Source organism: Microcaecilia unicolor, chromosome 2 (genome assembly GCF_901765095.1).
Source record: "Microcaecilia unicolor chromosome 2, aMicUni1.1, whole genome shotgun sequence".
Classification (NCBI taxonomy): Eukaryota; Metazoa; Chordata; class Amphibia; order Gymnophiona; family Siphonopidae; genus Microcaecilia; species Microcaecilia unicolor.
Window position 1 is genome coordinate 436,820,519 of NC_044032.1, and position 21,770 is coordinate 436,842,288.

Below are 21,770 nucleotides of genomic sequence, written 5' to 3' on the forward strand. Positions count from 1 at the left end.
GGGGCTCTCTATGTATTCTCAGAACGGCAGCAGGTTTCTTATAATTGTGTCCTTGCAGTAGACATAACTCTACAGCAATGCAGAGTTGTGCTCTATTTAATAGGCTCTTTATCATACATTTTAATATGCTGTGCAAAGATGTCTACCATTTGCCTTCAGTGCCTTGGCACCCTGTTAGATAATACCCCATAAATGCACAGAATTGGAGTTTTTGGAAAATTGTTCAACACATATATGCATAACTATGTGCTTTATTGGGGAGGATTCCAAGACATGGCGTGAGAGAAGAGTGCACTTAAATACATTCTATTATACTTCCAAAAATACACATATAAGTTTCAGGGAGAAAGTACCTGCACTAATAGTAAGTAAAGGTTGTGCATATACTTTTTTCTAAAGTCAATTTTCAAAGGAAAATATTCCCTTTGACAATAGATTATGCAGGTAAGCAGTTCCTGCAGACTTACAGGAATAAACTTCACTGCAGAAACCTTTTTTATATAACCAGCCACTAAGGAGCATGTAACTGCTCATTAACTGCATACTGCAGCCAGTAGCTTTCTGCATCCACCCCTGATATTTCTGCACATCAGACTTTTAAATGAGCAATGAACTAATAATAATAATAATAATAATTAAAAAAAACTCATGGTGAGTGAAGAACATGAATGAGGATTACCATGTACCTTGCATTGACATCATGCCATTTGATTGGACGTATCTTTTTAGGATTGTGACAAATCTAAAGCTAGAGGGCAAATGATTTTTAACTTTGATACTTGGGAAGTATTTTCTGCTGCTGTAATAAAGGTCAGCTGTTTGGAGGCTGGTGGATTCAGTTACTGCTAATTGTCTTCTCTGCCCTGTAGTTTTTTGGTTTTGTTGCTGCTTGGCTTGTAGGCTCCTCTCAGGTAAAGAAATTCACAAAATAATGGAAAACATCAGATGCACAGGACCAAGAGCACAGACTAAGGATGAAGGAAATACAGGAGTCTGAAAACAAAGATCCTACATGACAAATCACAGCTATTTTTACAGATAGCCAAATAAAGCCTCTTCTAGTGAGGTCTTCTGCTCATTATATCTGTAGGAAAATCTGTTGTTGAAGTGATAATTTTCACAAAACTCTAGCTGTCACAAACAAGCTGCCAGTAAGAAGCAGAAATCTATCAGTTTGTCTGTATTGTAAATCTTTGTTGCCACCAGCTGGTTGTATACAGAAACCATTTCACTTTTCAGAAGGCCACTAGAGGGCTTGATGGGATGAAGGGCTCTCTTGTTCCAGAGACCAGCAGTCTCAGTTTCAGCCAAAAAAAAAAACAGGGCAAGAAAGTACAGAACGTCATTTTCATTGTAGCTTTCAAGTAGCACATCTATTTAAGGTTTCATTTTCAGTAACTTCAGACATCCATCTAGGACACAGACATATAGTTTCCTTCTGAAATGGGGAATAAACTATCAACTTGCCACAACTCTGTCCCGACCAAAGTACGCCCAGAACATGCCACCTTGCCATTTCCATGCACTTGGGTTTGAGACATGCACATCCAGGGCTTTGTAAAATGGGGACTTAAATGTTTATTTTGCATAAATGTCTAAGTGCCAGTTTACGCACGCCTCAAACACAAACAGGGTTTGTATAATGAGGACAGCAGAAGGTTTGAAACGAGTGCATGCGAGTCGACAAGATCCCTTGATAAAGCCATAGCGAAATGGGTGCCTGTCGGGATCCTGCCGCTTTTGCAATAAATTTGGCTTTTTATATCTTTGAGTTTGGTCTTTCTGGATTCTTCCGTTCTTTTGTTTTTTCGCTACAAAATAAGTGTCAATTACACTGCTCATGACTGCCAAATGATAAATATAAATTTTGTAATATGAGAGAAGTGTGCAGCCTACACTAGATATATATGATATGATCTGTTGGGACATTGATCCAAAGTGCATATATACAAAAATCATAAAAACTGACTGATAAATTAGAGAGGTTTTTGATCAATGATTAATTATTGCTAAGACTCTCTTTTTCCCCAACCCAAACACAAAAAGCAGGATGGGTGTAAGCTTCTTGCATTGTCTGAGGTTTTTTTCTCCCATATAATGTTAGACAATCACTGGATCTCAGTTCACTTTGATCTGCATTTTTGACATATTGGAATGTGGACATTATCAACATTATTTTGTTCTTTTTGTATAATGAGGGCCAAAGTCAGGCTGCTGACACATACATATGTATTGGCCAGCATGTACAGCTGGAGCATCGATTTCACAAAAAAATATGTTAAAAAAAGAGCAGCATTACTTAAGGCTTTATGGGGGTAATTCTCTATAGCAGTGGTTCCCAAACCTGGGGCCAGATGCACTAAAACGAGCCATTAACGAGCAAGTAGTAAACCGTAGCATGCACAAAAGGCTTCTCCGAGCCATTTTCCGATCACGGTAGCAGCTAACGAAAACGGAATGCAGATGAGCAAATTAGTACCCCAATGTGTATAAATCGTATTGTAATGAGATGCAGTACCGTTTTCCGATTGCCTAACCGTGGAAAATCTAATGGGAGGTCTGTACCTCTCGTTGGGGCTGCATGGGATTTAATCGCCTCTAAAAACTTCTATAAATTTAACAAAAAAAAAAAAAATTGGGGGAAAAAAACGTCCAAGTGTTCATCAGGGATGTCCTTTATGGACGTCCTTCACTCAAAACAACCAGCTGGAAACCTTTGCCTAGCCACATCCAAGTGCTCGTCAGGGCTGTCCTTGTAAAGTGCCTAACATGGACGTCCTTCACAAAAAAAAAAAAAAAAAAAGGACGTCCCTGATGAGCACTTGGACGTTTTCCTCTCAGATTGTTTTTGTGATGGGTGTCCTTCTAGTGCCGAGGACGTCCAAATCAAAAAACTATTTGGACGTCTCTTTCGATTATGCCCCTCCTCCAGGTCTCTCTCAGCCAATCATACAACATTTAGCTGACACCAGTGACAGCTAAACGCGCTGTGATTGGCTGAGAGAGACATGGAGGAGGGGCATCGGACAAATCTACAGGCTATAAGCTAATCTACAAATCTGCAGGCTAATGACGAGTATGGGGCACTGCAGGATTTAGCCCTGCAAATGGGAAGACTAGAAGCTAAGAAACAAGCCAGAAAATACCATTCAGGAAAGACAAAACAGTTCAGAGGCAAGAGAATAAAAACTAACCTGACGATACGGAGGAGCCTGACAAGCTGGACGCTACCACGTCTGTCTTTCTCACGTGAACCTTCCAGCCCAGAAAAGCTGCTTTTTATTTTCTTAGCCTAGCACTAAGGCAAGTGATGCTTAAGCAGTTTTCAGCTTGCGCTCCCCCCCCCCCCCCAAGGATCGGGACGTGCGAGGACGGAAATCAAAACTTTTTGGACGTCCCTCCCTCAGGTCTCTCACAGCCAATCACAGCGCGCTTTGTTGATACTGGTAACTCCTTGTCTCTCTCTCCTGCTTCTCGCTGCTCGGCCAAAGGGATTCCCGGGAAGTTGTTTTAGTGAAGGATGTCCATAAAGGATGTCCTTGGCTGCTCATCAGAGATGTCCTTTTTTTTTTTTTTTGTGAAGGACGTCCATAAAGGACATCCTTGGCATGTGCAGAGCAGCCAGCATAACGCTTGACTGCTCTATGCATGCTCGACCGGCCGACTGGCTTCCGAGGGAATAGAGAATGCAAGTGAGCTACAACGAGCAGCTCATTTGCATTCCATTTCCTTGATGCACGGCCGTTCCCTACCGATTCGCTATGGAATCGGTAAGGGAAGGGCTCTTCCAAGGATCTTAGTGCATCTGGCCCCTGGTCCTGGAGGCACCCCAGCCAGTCAGGTTTTCAGGATACCCGCATTGAGAGAGATTTTCATGCACTGCCTCCACTATATGCAGATGTCTTCATGAATATCCATTGCGGTTATCCTGAAAACCTGACTGGCTGGGGTGCCTCGGCCAGGTTTGGGAACCACTGCTCTATAGGTTGCCTAAAGTTAACGGGCAAGACAATGTGTGCTAAGTGTGAATCTATAAGTATAACTGCGTGCGCAATACCCATTATAGAATACTAGCATAATTCCACAGTTGTGCCCTAATTTTAGACAACAACATGTATGCTAGTTCAAAGACTGGCGTAAATGCTTTTGACTAACTGTAGGCAGTATTCTATACCCCACATGCACACTTGCTAGGCACACCCCTGACCCACCCATGCCACTCCCAGTTCCACCCCCTTTCATCTGCATGTGATGGATTTTGCGCATGTAATTTGGAGAATCCCGACTAACATCAGTTATGCACATGCTAATTAGCTCCAACACCAATTATAACCAATAATTGGTAGTTAATGCCAATTAGCAGCTAATTATATTACATTACACACACAACTGACAATATTCTATAAATTGCACTGCAATGTTTGCACGCTAAGCATAAAATCATGCGCGCATGTCTACAGAATTAGGGGGTTAATGTGTAAGCCCCTGTATTTGTCAGGATTGTATGCACAGGATTTCACAAGACTGCACAATACAACAAGAGCCCATTAAGAATCCAAGTGAAATAACATTTCCTAGCACTATTACCCTCTTGATCATTGGAAACCCCAGAACCAAACAAGCAGGTAGTCGACACGCTTAATGCCTTGGAGAACATATAAATATCAAAAGGGAAATTTTTTAATATGTGCATTGCAATAGCAAAACAGAAAACATACATTATTTTGGATCATCCAAACAATGCTCATATCATGCACCATTTAAATTTGTTGCCTCTATATTCAGATGATGGCAGGCGGCGCAGTTAACTTAACTGGCTACGTGAATATTCAGTGCTGGCTGGCTGGTTAATAGCGGGCAAAGATAGGACTGATATTTATGCAGTCCGATTTGTCCCTAAACTTAGCTGGCCACAGCTTGAATATGGGTGACATAGCCAGTTATCGGCTAGCTGCTAAGCACTAATGCTCAGCAGAGATAACTGGCTATCTCACGCTGAATATTAGCACTTAGCTGGCTAAGCGCTATTTAACCAGCCAGGAACTATTCCTGACTGGTTAAATAGCACCAAATATCGGGCCAACAGCCATTATATGTATCAATAGTGGCATAGTAAAAATCAGTATTTATATATTACTGATTTTTACTATGCCACTATTGATACATATAATGGCTGTTGGCCCAATATTTGGCGCTATTTAACCAGTAAGGAATAGTTCCTGGCTGGTTAAATAGTGCTTAGCCAGTCAAGTGCTAATATTCAGCGTGAGATAGCTGGTTATCTCTGCTGAGCATTAGTGCTTAGCAGCTAGCCAATAACTGGCAATGCCGCCCATATTCAAGCTGTGGCCAGCTAAGTTTAGGGACATATTATGCCATTTACACGTGTCGACACTGTGAAACTGTTTTAAAATAACCTCCTTTGTCAACAAAAACAAACTTCAGAGAGCACCAATAACCCAAATTTTTATTCCATTTTTTAAATCTTTTTTTTGAGCACTTTTTTTCTTTTTTTACAAACAAGAGATAAAAGTGTTCAAGAAAACAAGACATACAGTTTTGTCACAGGAGCAAATTTTAAAAACTCATTCTTTGTCAGATGTGATTAGAAGACCCAATTTTTATATCTATTTAACAAAAGGGTTTTAAAACAGTCTTAAAAGCTGAGAAGATGAGCTATAATGAAACAAACCTGGCTTCTTGCCTTCCACAAGGCAAAAAAAAATTGGTGTCTTGCAACAGTTTCAGATTGTAAATTTTAAAAAGTCTTTTCAAATTAAAAAAAAATATATATTGATAAGATTTGCTAGTCCTCCTCAAAAAAATGAATGTGCTTGCTCAGCTCCTGTGTTTTAGCCAATCTTAGCTTCTCAGCTTTGGCAATCAGCTGCAAAGAAGAAAAATAAATGTGATTAGAATATAAACTATACACAACTGGTCGTGCATGAGATTATTTGTTTCATCCATCCATATTACAACTTCTCTTTATATATAGTGGAGTTATGTCTTTGGGCTAGCATCTATCCACAAGGATTTGACACACCCAGGTGTTTTGACATTTGAATTATGAACTGTAAGTATCAAAGAGCAGGAACTGTTATGTATAGCTGTAAATGGTAGTGTTATACGCAAATATCATCAATATAGAAACATAAAAAATGATGAAAGATATAGACAGTCTCCTGTGTAGTTATGCCACAGAGGTATATCTCTATAATATCTCCCCCTCTGCTGCCTTTCTTTCAAAGTGTACATATTGAAATTCAATTCAATTCTTGTATACCGCTAATATCCCCTTTCCAGGGTTCAGTGCGGTTTACATTCTAGGTGAGACAAAAGCAGATGGTGTTAGTGTGAGGTATGAGAAACATTAGAGAACATTGTGTAATGCATGAGACTAAAAACATTAAAGGAAAAGATAATGGATAATACTAGGAAGTAGAAGTCATGATAGATAGGAAGAGAATGGTTTTTAGACTCTTCCTGAAGTTGAGCTAGCTGTTTTCTGTTCTGATGGGAATAGGTAGAGAGCTCCATATTTCAACTCCCAGCACGGTGAATAGAGAGCTGAAAATTTTCTGAGTTCGTATTGTTTTTTAAAAGTAATAGAAATCTCCTATATAATAATTTGTCAATCTGCATCCCTGGATGGCTGGCTGGCTTTGTAACCGTATGCAAATGAGCTACTACGAAATCGGCTCTCCTCCAGCATTCCCTTCCTTCTCAGTGTCCTGCCCTTGCAGAAAGAGGAAATTACATCAGAGGGTGGGACACAGAGGGAAGTAAAGGGAAGTCTGGAGCCAAGCCTGCCGCTTTCACTGACGCCGCTGCGACGAGGTAAAATGAGAAGAACGGTGAAAAGAAAACTTAGAGGAGCGACTGCAAGGGTCAAAAATTTACAGCAGGCGTGGATGCTGTTCAAAAACACCATCCTGGAAGCCCAGGCCAAATATATTCCTCGTATTAAAAAAGGAGGACGGAAGACCAAACGACAGCCGGCGTGGTTAAAAAGTGAGGTCAAGGAAGCTATTAGAGCTAAAAGAAAATCCTTCAGAAAACGGAAGAAGGAAACAACTGAAAACAATAAGAAACAGCATAAGGAATGTCAAGTCAAATGCAAAGCGCTGATAAGGAAGGCTAAGAGGGACTTCGAAAAAAAGATCGTGTTAGAGGCCAAAACACATAGTAAATTTTTTTTTAGGTATATTAAAAGCAGGAAGCCGGCAAAAGAATTGGTTGGACCGCTAGATGACCGAGGAATAAAAATGGCAATCAGGGAAGACAAAGTCATAGTGGAGAGATTAAATGAATTCTTTGCTTCAGTCGTCACTGAGGAAGATTTGGGTGGGATACCATTGCCAGAAATGGTATTCGAAGCTGACGAGTCAGAGAAACTTAATGAATTCTCTGTAAACCTGGAGGATGTAATGGGGCAGTTCTACAAACTGAAGAGTAGCAAATCTCCTGCACCGGATGGTATTCATCCCAGAGTACTGATAGAACTGAAAAATGAACTTGTGGAATTACTGTTAGTAATATGTAATTTATCCTTAAAATCAAGCATGGTACCGGAAGATTGGAGGGTGGCCAATGTAACGCCGATTTTTTAAAAAGGTTCCAGAGGGGATCCGGAAAATTATAGACCGGAGAGTCTTACGTCGGTGCCGAGCAAAATGGTAGGGACTATTATAAAGAACAAAATTACAGAGTTCAAAAGCATGGATTAATGAGACAAAGTCCACATGGATTAAGTGAAGGGAAATCTTGCCTCACCAATCTACTACATTTCTTTGAAGGGGTGAACAAATATGTGGATAAAGGTGAGATGGTTGATATTGCGTATCTGGATTTTCAGAAGGCGTTTGACAAAGTACCTCCTGAAAGACTCCAGAGGAAATTAAGAGAGTCATGGGATAGGAGGTAGTGTTCTATTGTGGATTAAAAACTGGTTAAAAGATAGAAAACAGAGAGTAGGGTTAAATGTTCAGTATTCTCAATGGAGAAGGGTAGTTAGTGGGGTTCCCCAGGGCTCTGTGCTGGGACTGCTGCTTTTTAACATATTTATAAATGACCTAGAGATGGGAGTAACTAGTGAGGTAATTAAATTTGCTGATGACACAAACTTATTCAAAGTTGTTAAATCGCGGGAGGATTGTGAAAAATTATAAGAGGACCTTACGAGACTGGGAGACTGGGCATCTAAATGGCAGATGACGTTTAATGTGAGCAAGTGCAAAGTGAAGCATGTGGGAAAGAGGAACCCGAATTATAGCTACATCATGCAAGGTTCCACGTTAGGAGTCAAGAACCAAGAAAGGGATCTAGGTGTCGTCGTCGATGATACGTTGAAACCTTCTGCTCAGTGTGCTGCTGCGGCTAAGAAAGCAAATAGAATGTTAGGTAGTATTAGGAAAGGAATGGAAAACAAAAATGAGGATGTTATAATGCCTTTGTATTGCTCCATAGTGCGACTGCACCTCGAATATTGTGTTCAATTCTGGTCGCCATATCTCAAAAAAGACATAGTGGAATTAGAAAAGGTGCAGAGAAGGGCGACGAAAATGATAAAGGGGATGGGACGACTTCCCTATGAGGAAAGGCTAAAGCGGCTAGGGCTCTTCAGCTTGGAGAAAAGGCGGCTGAGGGACGATATGATAGAGGTCTATAAAATAATGAGTGGAGTGGAACGGGTAGATGTGAAGCGTCTGTTTATGCTTTCCAAAAATACTAAGACTAGGGGGCATGCGATGAAGCTACAATGTAGTAAATATAAAACAAATCGGAAAAAATGTTTCTTCACTCAATGTGTAATTAAATTCTGGAATTCATTGCCAGAGAATGTGGTAAAGGCAGTTAGGCTAGCAGAGTTTAAAAAGGTTTGGACGGTTTCCTAAAGAAAAAGTCCATAGACCATTATTAAATGGACAGGGAAAATCCACTATTTCTGGTATAAGCAGTATATAATGTTTTGTACTTTTTTGGGATCTTGCCAGGTATTTGTGACCTGGATTGGCCACTGATGGAAACAGGATGCTGGGCTTGATGAACCTTTGGTCTTTCCCAGTATGGCAACACTTGCATACTTATGAGTCACCGCTGAAGGTCCTTTTGTTCATATATAGAGTGTCTTCACTTTGATCAGTAACTATACAATATAGAGGCGTATTTTCAAAACACTTAGACTTACAAAGTTCCACAGGCTACTATGGAGCTCATTTTCAAAAGAGAAAAATGTCCAAAAAGTGTCATAAATCTGCATTTGGACGTTTTTCTCACAAAAACGTCCAAATTGGTATTTTTGAAACAAATTTTTATATGTTTTTCTATGAAGTCTGTCAGAAGTGTGTTCAAATCACAAAGGAGTGTGTCAGGGGCATGATAAGGACGGGATCTTGGACTGCCTAACACTTGGACGTTTTCCTGCCATAATGGAACAAAACAAAAACATCCAGGACTAAGTTGGATGTTTTGGTCTAGACCTGTTTTATTAAGAAACTAGTAAAAAAAGGCCCGTTTCTGAGAGCAATGAAACGGGTGCTAGCAAGGTTTTCTTCGGAGTGTGTGTGTTTTACAGAGTGTGTGTGAGAATGAGTGTGTGATAGAGAGAGAGTTCAATGTGTGAGTGTGTGTGACAGAGTGTGTGTGTGTGATAGAGAGATTGATATTATTACTTGATAAATTGTTTATCTTTTTGTAAAACCAATAAAATTATTGGACATAAAAAATAAAGTTTTTTTTTTCTCTGGGCCCGGGGAACCCAACATTCACCCTGACTTTGAAAACTGCTAACAGGAAAAAAGAAATAAAAATGCTGTAGTCCAGTCAGAGTCAGTGCTCCGTGCAGCTGTAGGATGTAGAAGGGAAAGTTGCAAGTGGGCCGGCCACCTGCTAGTCGGTAGTGGGCGTGTGGGAGGGGTAGGGCTGCTCATGCTGTGCTGTGTTGGGTAGCGGAATTGGTTGGTGCTGCAACTTGTAGAGGCTTCTAGGCACACGTGTGGCAGACTTGCAGTGGGCACGGACGCTGCTCATTTTGTGAGGCTGCTGCCGATCTCGGGTTACGATGCCACTCGTCAGAGGTAATTTCTATATGTAAGTTGGCAAGTGTGGCGAGGGATCTGGTATGGACCGGGGTGGCGGGGTAGGTGCGTCAAGGGTGATTGTGAAACTTAACGGGGAGAAGTTTGCTGAAGGGAGAGGGGGCTTCGTCTTCAGTTTCATTTTCTGTTTGTTTACCTCTGCTGGCTAACGCTTCATATTTTTTTTAACTTGCTGTGTGGAGGTTTAGAGAACACAGAGATGCACAGGACGGGTAGGCTCAGCCGGTGCAACGTTAAGTGGTTAGGAAAGGGATACGCTTAAGACCTCCAGTTGAAAACAGCTGATGTCGGACGGGAGGGGGGAGGGGCGGCGATCTGTGCTGGAGGGTTGAGTAGTGGGTGTGGCGATGCGATTCGCTGAATGTCATAGCCCCGCCCTCGACATCATCACGTTGTGATGCGAGGGCGGGGCAGACACTCATGGGGAAAAATTCCGATCTCTGCCACCTCGGAAGTTGCAGCTTCATTAGAACGTTGGGGTTGCAAATTATGTGCAGAAGGGGCATGGCTGAGGGCGGATCTCTGAGTGACAGAGAGTGGTGCATGAGTGACAGTGAGTGGTGCTGACAGCCTCAACAGTGCAGGGCTTCAGTATTTCCCTGCCACAGAGTGAGCTTCAGAATGTTTGAGGTGAGAATTATTTATATAGATAAGCCACAAAAAAGTGCTCTAAATGATCATTTGACCACTGCAGGAATAAAGGAATGACACCCCCTTACTCCTTCAGTGGTTACTGACCTCCCTCCCACCCTGCAAAGATGTAAATGAAACAGTAAAAACCAGCCTCTATGACAGCTTCAGATGTTATGGCCAGTCCTATTACAGCAGCAAGCAGGTTCCTGGAATAGCGTAGGAGTCGGTACAGGTCAGTACAGTACATAAGTACATAAGTGATGCCATACTGGGACAGACTGAAGGTCCATCAAGCCCAGCATCATGTTTCCAACAGTGGCCAATCCACATCACAAGTACCTGGCAAGATCCCAAAACAGTACAATACATTTTATTCTGCTTATCCTAGAAATAAGCTGTGGATTTTCCTCAAGTCCATCTAAATAATGGCTAATGGACTTTTCTTTTAGGAAGTTATCCAAACCTTTTTAAAACCCTGCTAAGCTAACTGCTTTTACTACATTCTCTGGCATCGAATTAGTTTAATTATATGTTGAGTGAAGAAATATTTCTCTGATTTGTTTTAAATTTACTACTTTGTAGTTTCGTTGCGTGCCCCCTACTCCTAGTATTTTTGGAAAGAGTAAATAAGCGATTCATGTCTACCCGTTCCATTCCACTCATTATTTTATAGACTCCATCATATCTCCCCTCAGCCATCTTTTCTCCAAGCTGAACAGCCCTAGCTGATTTAACCTTTCCTCACAGGATAGGTGATTTAAATGGTCCGGTTCCTCTCCTGGCCATGTAAATCATTTAAAATATTGGTGCCATTAAGTATTAAATTGTAGATTTATAATTTTTTTTTTATCTATTTACTAGTAAAAAAGGCCCGTTTCTGACACAAATGAAACGGGCGCTAGCAAGGTTTTCCTCGGAATGTGTATGTTTGAGAGACAGTGTGTGAGAGATGGAGTGTGTGTGTCAGAGAGAGAATGAGAGACAGTGTGTGTGTGTTTGTGTGAGACAGAGTGTGTGAGAGACAGAGTGTCTGTGTGCATGAGACTGTGTGTGTGTGACAGAGAGAATATAGTGTGATAGAGAGTGTGTCAGAGATTGTATGTGAGAGACAGAGAGTGAGTGTGTGCCCCCACCCCCCCTCTCGCAGGGTCCTCACCCCCCCTCCCCACCTCCCTCTCCCCTGCCCCCCCTGCAGCCACCCATGTCCAGCGACCCTCCCATCCCCCTGCCCCCCCCTCCAGCTACCCATGTCCAGCGACCCTTCCCGCCTCCTCTTCCCCCCCTCCTGCCCCCCTCCATCCACCCATGTCCAGCGACTCTCCCCTCCCTCCACTGCGCAATCAAACCCCCTCGCCACCCGTAGCTGCCACTGGTAACGCTGTCCGGCCGCTGCTGCATCTCCTGTTGAGCAGCAGCGGCCGCTACAAAAAGAAAAAAAAAGCAATAAATGTTTTTAAACCTGAAACGCGGCACCGTAGACAGCCATCAGGCATTGGTTGTCAGCTCTGCAGCTGCTCCTCCTCTTGCCTCTCACGTCGCTGTGCTCCTCCGGGGTCTTACTCCAGGGGCAGTGAAGTGGAGGTGAGAGGAGGAGCGGCTGCAGAGCCGACAGCCAATGCCTGATGGCTGTCTGTGGTGCTGCGTTTCAGGTTTAAAAACATTTATGGCTTTTTTTTCTTTTTGTAGCGGCCGCTGCTGCTCAACAGGAGAAGAAGCAGCGGCAGTTGCAGCTGTGGGTGGCGAGGGGGTTGATGTGCCCGGGGGGCGGGGGGGGGGGGGGGTTGATGTGCTTCGGGGGGGGGGGGGGGCAAGTGGCAGTTAGGGGGGGGCAAGTGGCAGTTAGCGGCGCACTCACAGCTGATTCCCAGGCAGGGGGAGGAGTAGGGAAACACGTGGAGCAATTATATAAGGATTCAATAAAGAGATGATAAAAATATACAACATTCTAATGTGTTGGACCAATGACAAAGCAAGGCGAGTCAAGTCATGGGCCAAGAATAACATAACCCATGTGAAACAAGTCACTGCTGAAGGTCCCTTTTGCTAATATATAGAATGTGTCTTCAATTTGAATAGTGATAGCAACTATACAATGTACTGTACTAATAAGATGTGTTATGTGCTGGGAATTAACAGAACACTTCTATGTATACCATTAAATTTTATCTAATATGCATCTTGGACAGACCTATGCTCTACTATTTGGTGGAAGGTGTTCACATGTCATTCAGCCACCTAATAAAACAAGCACTGTAGCATCACCTTGCACATCAGAAAACTTGAAACTACCAATCTGAGATCTGTACCCCTAGTAAAGCTATCATCAACTGAATCCCACGAATGGACATCTTATTACCTTTTCTGTTCCTCGTTTCTTTTCTCGAGGTCGATTGAGTTTTGCCTGCCTGTCCACCAAAATCTTTTGCCAGTACCGTTGTTCATGATCACCTTAAGAAACAAGAGTTAAATGTAAAATGAAGCACTAGCTGGTACAGGGATTATGTTAGGATTTCAGTATCAAAGAAAACCAAAATATATCCCACTGAAAGCATGCTAAGTTCTTATTTGTCATGGGCTACTACTCCTCACACTAGAAATATAAAACTAATCTAATGCTTTCACACATCTGATACAGAGCAAAGGGAAATCATATGAGAAATGACAATTTTGACTACTGAGAGATTGATTATAAGAGAGACTTTCTGCCCAACACCATTTTTGGGGCCTGTGATCTGCGTACCATTGTGGCTTCTCCCATGTTCTTCCATATCACATGAGCAGAGAGCAAGAGAGAGGGTTGCAGGGGACAATGGTGCTAGGTAGAGGATTTGGGGAAGGAGGGAAGAGAAGGAGATGCTAAAGAAGAGAGAGAATGGAGGATGCTGTGCAGAAGCCACTGCCATTACTGAAATAGGGTGTGTGGTGCGGGAGCTACCATTACTGAAGGGAGGGGCAGTAATTTCAGTTTTCACAGAGTGATGTGATCTTAGAGCCAGCTTTAAAAAGTAGGGTGCAGGTATTCAACCAACTATATTTGCTGGACCAGTAAGGGTCTGCTGAATACATGTAGTTAGACTCAGTGATGGAGAACTGTTTATATTGAAGATCATGAAGTGAGCAAGACAGAGGTGGCTTCTGGGTTGTTAGTCATCTTTCATCAGATACAGGGCCGGTCTTAGCAAGTGCGGGGCCCTATGCAGACCAATATGGTGGGGCCCCATCCTAGCCCCGCCCACCGTAGCCCCAACCCCCCACCGAAGCTCCACCCCATTGATAAAATTATTCCATTTTTAGAAAAATTTTTTATTTATGAAATTTCAAATAAATACAAATGAAGCTAAACTTGTACAAAAAACATTAGTGCCAAAAAGGTCGAGCAACTGTTAATATGTACAAAAAGGGAATCTTGTCATATAATGTAACTCAGAGATTAGAGGCATCTATTAATCCAGGAGAGAGGAATCCTGTCACATGATGGAGCTCAGGGGTCAGAGGCATCTATTAATCGAAGAGAGGGGAATCCTGTCACATAATACAGTGGGTACACTACCAGGTGAAAGACTTTTAGATTCTTTGTGCCAGTACTCTGGATGGAATGCTTTGCTAGAACCTAATTCTCTTGCCTATAGGAGATATAGAGGCATATTTTCCAATCACTTAGACTTACAAAGTTGCATAGTACCCTATGGAGCTTTGTAAGGCTAAGTGCTTTGACAATGAGCCCAATAGAATATCAGTAAGCAGACTGACATGGAATATTGGTTATAGTTGGTATAATTTCTCAGACTCCCATCATTAGGGTGGTCAGGTCAGTATATCTTATTAACGGGTGTTGAATTTATGTATCCTCAGTACTGAATCCCGCAGTAAATTTACTTATGCATTACTAAGATAATAGACTCCAAATTAGACACACTATCTTTAATGTTCTGGGCCAGTGCTATAAAGAAGTACCCCCAAGCCCCCTGATAATCTGTCATAATCCCCCCCATTTGTCTGGATTTGGAGGGTAATGTAACTTAGAAGAGAAAGAGAACACCATAAAAATGTGAACAAGGTGCCTCTTTTGTGTGGAGGAGTTAGGAGTAGGCCTAGTGGCAAGGTTAATCGTTTGTGCTACCTGATGAAGCAGCAAGCATAAAAATCAACTTTCTTTATTTTTTAAGTCGCAGCGTCTGGCAGCACCGTCTTGGTTCACCTCCGACCACGTTGCAGCTCCTTTTCCCTTCCCGCTCAATGACTCCCGCCTGCCCTCGGAACAGGAAATACCTCATCAGAAGGAGGCGGGACATTGAGCAGGAAGGCAGAAGGGAAAAGCTGGGGTGAGCCGTCGTCGTCGTGCCAACTATCTGTCGGGACGGGCCGTCGCTGCAGTCGTTGTCCTAGGACTGGGAGGCGGGAGGATCCGGAGCTGACGGCGAGCGATCATGATGCACAGCAAGCGCAGGGGCGGGATCATGATGATGATCATTCATGCAGCGGTCCGAGGCGCGAGCGGGGGTCGGTCGGAGAGGCAGAGTTGAGGCGCGCGGGGCCCCCTTAAGCGCAGGGCCCTATGCGGCCGCCTCGGTCGCCTCTGCCTAAGACTGGCCCTGATCAGATAATCTGACACATTCAGAAACAACTAGACATGTAAATGACAGCATCTTGGAAAGCTGCTCTTTGCATATTTAGAAACCCAGAATGCAATGATTTCAAGGGGGTATGATATGAGCACAATTTGGGCAGGGTGATGGTCTGCATGTGTTATTCCCATTTTTTTTTTTTACAAGGGAATATATGTGAAAGCCTAAAAATCTCCATGCCAACTTTTACACCTGTCTTGAGGCACACATATGTGCCATCCCCACCTCCTGAAATCAACATCAGCCAACCTCAAACCTCCCCCTGATACTATGCTACCTCTTCACACATTTAGATTTAGTTATTGATAGTGTGGATGGGGTGTTTTTGCCTTCCGTTTTCACACAGGCTACACACTGTAATATGCTCTTGAGATTGGCTACATGCACCCATCATTATACTCTCAATTTTTGAGATTTCAAAATGAATTTGCAATTGAAAATAGGAATATTGTTTGGCAGCAATGGAACTCTGTAAGAGATTTGTGAAGCTTGCTATCCTCCACCCCCCCCCCCCCCCCCCCAAAAAAAAAAAAGGTTTGGTTAAACAAGTAAGTAAGCAGACACACTATAATTACTATAATGACAGAGAAAGCGAATGCTACATACCTGTAGAAGGTATTCTCCGAGGACAGCAGGCTGATTGTTCTCACTGATGGGTGACGTCCACGGCAGCCCCTCCAATCGGAATCTTCACTAGCAAAGTCCTTTGCTAGCTCTCGCGCGCACGCGGCCGTCTTCCCGCCCGAAACCGGTTCGAGCCGGCCAGTCTCGTATGTAGCAAAAAAGATACAAGGGAAGACTCAACTCCAAAGGGGAGGCGGGCGGGTTTGTGAGAACAATCAGCCTGCTGTCCTCGGAGAATATCTTCTACAGGTATGTAGCATTCGCTTTCTCCGAGGACAAGCAGGCTGCTTGTTCTCACTGATGGGGTATCCCTAGCCCCCAGGCTCACTCAAAACAACAACCATGGTCAATTGGGCCTCGCAACGGCGAGGACATAACTGAGATTGACCTAAAAAATTTACCAACTAACTGAGAGTGTAGCCTGGAACAGAACAAACAGGGCCCTCGGGGGGTGGAGTTGGATCCTAAAGCCCAAACAGGTTCTGAAGAACTGACTGCCCGAACCGACTGTCGCGTCGGGTATCCTGCTGCAGGCAGTAATGAGATGTGAATGTGTGGACAGATGACCACGTCGCAGCTTTGCAAATTTCTTCAATTGAAGCTGACTTCAAGTGGGCTACCGACGCAGCCATGGCTCTAACATTATGAGCCGTGACATGACCCTCAAGAGTCAGCCCCGCCTGGGCGTAAGTGAAGGAAATGCAATCTGCTAGCCAATTGGATATGGTGCGTTTCCCTACAGCCACTCCCCTCCTATTGGGATCAAAAGAAACAAACAATTGGGCGGACTGTCTGTTGGGCTGTGTCCGCTCCAGGTAGAAGGCCAATGCTCTCTTGCAGTCCAATGTGTGCAGCTGACGTTCAGCAGGGCAGGAATGAGGACGGGGAAAGAATGTTGGCAAGAAAATTGACTGGTTCAGATGGAACTCCGACACGACCTTTGGCAAGAACTTAGGGTGAGTGCGGAGGACTACTCTGTTATGATGAAATTTGGTGTAAGGGGCCTGGGCTACCAGGGCCTGAAGCTCACTGACTCTACGAGCTGAAGTAACTGCCACCAAGAAAATGACCTTCCAGGTCAAGTACTTCAGATGGCAGGAATTCAGTGGCTCAAAAGGAGGTTTCATCAGCTGGGTGAGAACGACATTGAGATCCCATGACACTGTAGGAGGCATTGACAGGGGGCTTTGACAAAAGCAAACCTCTCATGAAGCGAACAACTAAAGGCTGTCCTGAGATCGGCTTACCTTCCACACGGTAATGGTATGCACTGATTGCACTAAGGTGAACCCTTACAGAGTTGGTCTTGAGACCAGACTCAGACAAGTGCAGAAGGTATTCAAGCAGGGTCTGTGTAGGACAAGAGCGAGGATCTAGGGCCTTGCTGTCACACCAGACGGCAAACCTCCTCCATAGAAAGAAGTAACTCCTCTTAGTAGAATCTTTCCTGGAAGCAAGCAAGATGCGGGAGACACCCTCTGACAGACCCAAAGAGGCAAAGTCTACGCTCTCAACATCCAGGCCGTGAGAGCCAGGGACCGGAGGCTGGGATGCAGAAGAGCCCCTTCGTCCTGCGTGATGAGGGTCGGAAAACACTCCAATCTCCAGGGTTCTTCGGAGGATAACTCCAGAAGAAGAGGGAACCAGATCTGACGCGGCCAAAAAGGAGCAATCAGAATCATGGTGCCTCGGTCTTGCTTGAGTTTCAACAAAGTCTTCCCCACCAGAGGAATGGGAGGATAAGCATACAGCAGGCCCTCCCCCCAATCCAGGAGGAAGGCATCCGATGCCAGTCTGCCGTGGGCCTGAAGCCTGGAACAGAACTGAGGGACTTTGTGGTTTGCTCGAGATGCGAAGAGATCCACCAAGGGGGTGCCCCACGCTTGGAAGATCTGGCGCACCACTCGGGAGTTGAGCGACCACTCGTGAGGTTGCATAATCCTGCTCAGTCTGTCGGCCAGACTGTTGTTTACGCCTGCCAGATATGTGGCTTGTAGCACCATGCCGTGACGGCGAGCCCAGAGCCACATGCTGACGGCTTCCTGACACAGGGGGCGAGATCCGGTGCCCCCCTGCTTGTTGACGTAATACATGGCAACCTGGTTGTCTGTCTGAATTTGGATAATTTGGTGGGACAGCCAATCTCTGAAAGCCTTCAGAGCGTTCCAGATCGCTCGCAACTCCAGGAGATTGATCTGTAGATCGCGTTCCTGGAGGGACCAGCTTCCTTGGGTGTGAAGCCCATCGACATGAGCTCCCCATCCCAGGAGAGACGCATCCGTGGTCAGCACTTTTTGTGGCTGAGGAATTTGGAAAGGACGTCCCAGAGTCAAATTGGACCAAACCGTCCACCAAAACAGGGATTCGAGAAAACTCGTGGACAGGTGGATCACGTCTTCTAGATCCCCAGCAGCCTGAAACCACTGGGAAGCTAGGGTCCATTGAGCAGATCTCATGTGAAGGCGGGCCATGGGAGTCACATGAACTGTGGAGGCCATGTGGCCCAGCAATCTCAACATCTGCCGAGCTGTGATCTGCTGGGACGCTCGCACCCGCGAGACGAGGGTCAACAAGTTGTTGGCTCTCGCCTCTGGGAGATAGGCGCGAGCCGTCCGAGAATCCAGCAGAGCTCCTATGAATTCGAGTCTCTGTGCTGGGAGAAGATGGGACTTTGGGTAATTTATCACAAACCCCAGTAGCTCCAGGAGGCGAATAGTCATCTGCATGGACTGCAGGGCTCCTGCCTCGGACGTGTTCTTCACCAGGCCAATCGTCGAGATATGGGAACACGTGCACCCCCAGCCTGCGAAGTGCTGCTGCTACTACAGCCAAGCACTTTGTGAACACCCTGGGCGCAGAGGCGAGCCCAAAGGGTAGCACACAGTACTGAAAGTGACGTGTGCCCAGCTGAAATCGCAGATACTGTCTGTGAGCTGGCAGTATCGGGATGTGTGTATAGGCATCCTTCAAGTCCAGAGAGCATAGCCAATCGTTTTCCTGAATCATGGGGAGAAGGGTGCCCAGGGAAAGCATCCTGAACTTTTCTTTTACGAGATATTTGTTCAGGGCCCTTAGGTCTAGGATGGGACGCATCCCTCGTTTTCTTTTCCACAAGGAAGTACCTGGAATAGAATCCCAGCCCTTCTTGCCCGGATGGCACGGGCTCGACCGCATTGGCGCTGAGAAGGGCGGAGAGTTCCTCTGCAAGTACCTGCTTGTGCTGGAAGCTGTAAGACTGAGCTCCCGGTGGACAATTTGGAGGTTTTGAGGCCAAATTGAGGGTGTATCCTTGCCGGACTATTTGCAGAACCCACTGATCGGAGGTTATGAGAGGCCACCTTTGGTGAAAAGCTTTCAACCTCCCCCCGACCGGCAGGTCGCCCGGCACTGACACTTGGATGTCGGCTATGCTCTGCTGGAGCCAGTCAAAAGCTCGCCCCTTGCTTTTGCTGGGGAGCCGCGGGGCCTTGCTGAGGCGCACGCTGCTGACGAGAGCGAGCGCGCTGGGGCTTAGCCTGGGCCGCAGGCTGTCGGGAAGGAGGGTTGTACCTACGCTTGCCAGAAGAGTAGGGAACAGTCCTCCTTCCCCCAAAAAATCTTCTACCTGTAGAGGTAGATGCTGAAGGCTGCCGGCGGGAGAACTTGTCGAATGCGGTATCCCGCTGGTGGAGATGCTCTACCACCTGCTCGACCTTCTCTCCAAAAATATTGTCCGCACGGCAAGGCGAGTCCGCAATCCACTGCTGGAGTCTATTCTCTAGGTCGGAGGCACGCAGCCATGAGAGCCTGCGCATCACCACACCTTGAGCAGCGGCCCTGGACGCAACATCAAAGGTGTCATACACCCCTCTGGCCAGGAATTTTCTGCACGCCTTCAGCTGCCTGACCACCTCCTGAAAAGGCTTGGCTTGCTCAGGGGGGAGAGCATCAACCAAGCCCGCCAACTGCCGCACATTGTTCCGCATGTGTATGCTCGTGTAGAGCTGGTAAGACTGGATTTTGGCCACGAGCATAGAGGAATGGTAGGCCTTCCTCCCAAAGGAGTCTAAGGTTCTAGAGTCTTTGCCCGGGGGCGCCGAAGCATGCTCCCTAGAACTCTTAGCCTTCTTTAGGGCCAGATCCACAACTCCAGAGTCATGAGGCAACTGAGTGCGCATCAGCTCTGGGTCCCCATGGATCCGGTACTGGGACTCGATCTTCTTGGGGATGTGGGGATTACTTAATGGCTTGGTCCAGTTCGCAAGCAATGTCTTTTTTAGGACATGGTGCAAGGGAACAGTGGACGCTTCCTTAGGTGGAGAAGGATAGTCCAGGAGCTCAAACATTTCAGCCCTGGGCTCGTCCTCCACAACCACCGGGAAGGGGATGGCCGTAGACATCTCCCGGACAAAGGAAGCGAAAGACAGACTCTCAGGAGGAGAAAGCTGTCTTTCAGGAGAGGGAGTAGGATCGGAAGGAAGACCCTCAGACTCCTCGTCAGAGAAATATCTGGGGTCTTCTTCCTCTTCCCACGAGGCCTCACCCTCGGTGTCAGACACAAGTTCACGGACCTGTGTCTGCAACCTCGCCCGGCTCAACTCAGTGGAGCCACGTCCACGATGGGGGCGTCGAGAGGTAGACTCCCTGGCCCGCATCGGCGAAGCTCCCTCCGCCGACGTAGTCGGGGAGCCTTCCTGGGAGGTGGCCGCAGTCGGCACCGCACGCGGTACCGACGTCGGGGACCTCACCCCGGGCGATGGGCCAGCCGGCGCCACGCTCGACGGTACCGGAGGCGCAAGCACCGCCGGTACCGGAGGGGTAGGGCGCAACAGCTCTCCCAGAATCTCTGGGAGAACGGCCCGGAGGCTCTCGTTCAGAGCGGCTGCAGAGAAAGGCATGGAGGCCGATGCAGGCGTCGACGTCAGAACCTGTTCCGGGCGTGGAGGCTGTTCCGGGCTGTCCAGAGTGGAGCGCATCGACACCTCCTGAACAGAGGGTGAGCGGTCCTCTCGGTGCCGATGCCTGCTGGGTGCCGACTCCCTCGGCGACCCAGAGCTCTCGGTGCCGACGCGGGGAGGAGACCGGTGTCGATGCTTCTTAGACTTCTTCCGAAGCATGTCACCGGAGCTCCCCGGCACCGATGAGGAGGACGTAAAATCCATCCGTCGCTTCCTCGGGGCCGAGGTCGAAGCAGGTCGATCCCGGGGGGGCTGTACCGCAGGAGCCCTCAGGGTAGGGGGAGACCCACCCGAAGGCTCACCGCCACCAGCAGGGGAATGGACAGCTCTCACCTGCACTCCTGACGATGCACCACCGTCCGACGACATCAGGAGACGAGGTCCCGGTACCACCGACGTCGATGCAGCTATCCGATGTCTCAGCGCCGATGCAGAGGGCCGATGCCTCGATGCACTCGATGCACTGGCGGCCGAGGATGAAGGTCTGGACGCTGATGACGTCGATGCACTCGATGACCCCGGTGCCGATGCCGACGAAGAGCCCGAGAACAAAACGTTCCACTGGGCCAATCTCGCTACCTGAGTCCGCCTTTGTAACAGGGAACATAGACTACAGTTCTGAGGATGGTGCTCGGCCCCCAGACACTGAAGACACGAAGAGTGCCTATCAGTGAGCGAGATTACCCGGGCGCACTGGGTGCACTTCTTGAAGCCGCTGGAAGGCTTCGATGTCATGGGCGGAAAAATCACGCCGGCGAAATCAAAATCCGAAATGACGAATTTGAGCACCAAAACTTTGAGGGAGAAAAATCTCGACCGAGGCCTAAAAGAGGCCTACCCCGACGACGAAAGAA

The 21,770-nt window shown here is 46.2% G+C and overlaps 1 protein-coding gene across 4 annotated transcripts in view; it reads right to left on the reverse strand.

The window, feature by feature from the left end:
- Positions 1–5,308: 5,308 nt before the first annotated feature.
- The window catches only part of LARP7 (La ribonucleoprotein domain family member 7), a 107,438-nt gene continuing 90,976 nt past the window's right edge, over positions 5,309–21,770 (reverse strand). For all 4 annotated transcript variants that reach the window (XM_030190849.1, XM_030190848.1, XM_030190847.1 and 1 more), the window contains exons 12-13: positions 13,087–13,178; positions 5,309–5,887 (exon numbers count right to left, since the gene is read on the reverse strand). In XM_030190849.1, the coding sequence (XP_030046709.1) occupies positions 5,807–5,887; positions 13,087–13,178 (173 nt within the window). In that variant the 3' untranslated portion in view covers positions 5,309–5,806. The remainder of the gene's footprint in view (positions 5,888–13,086; positions 13,179–21,770) is intronic.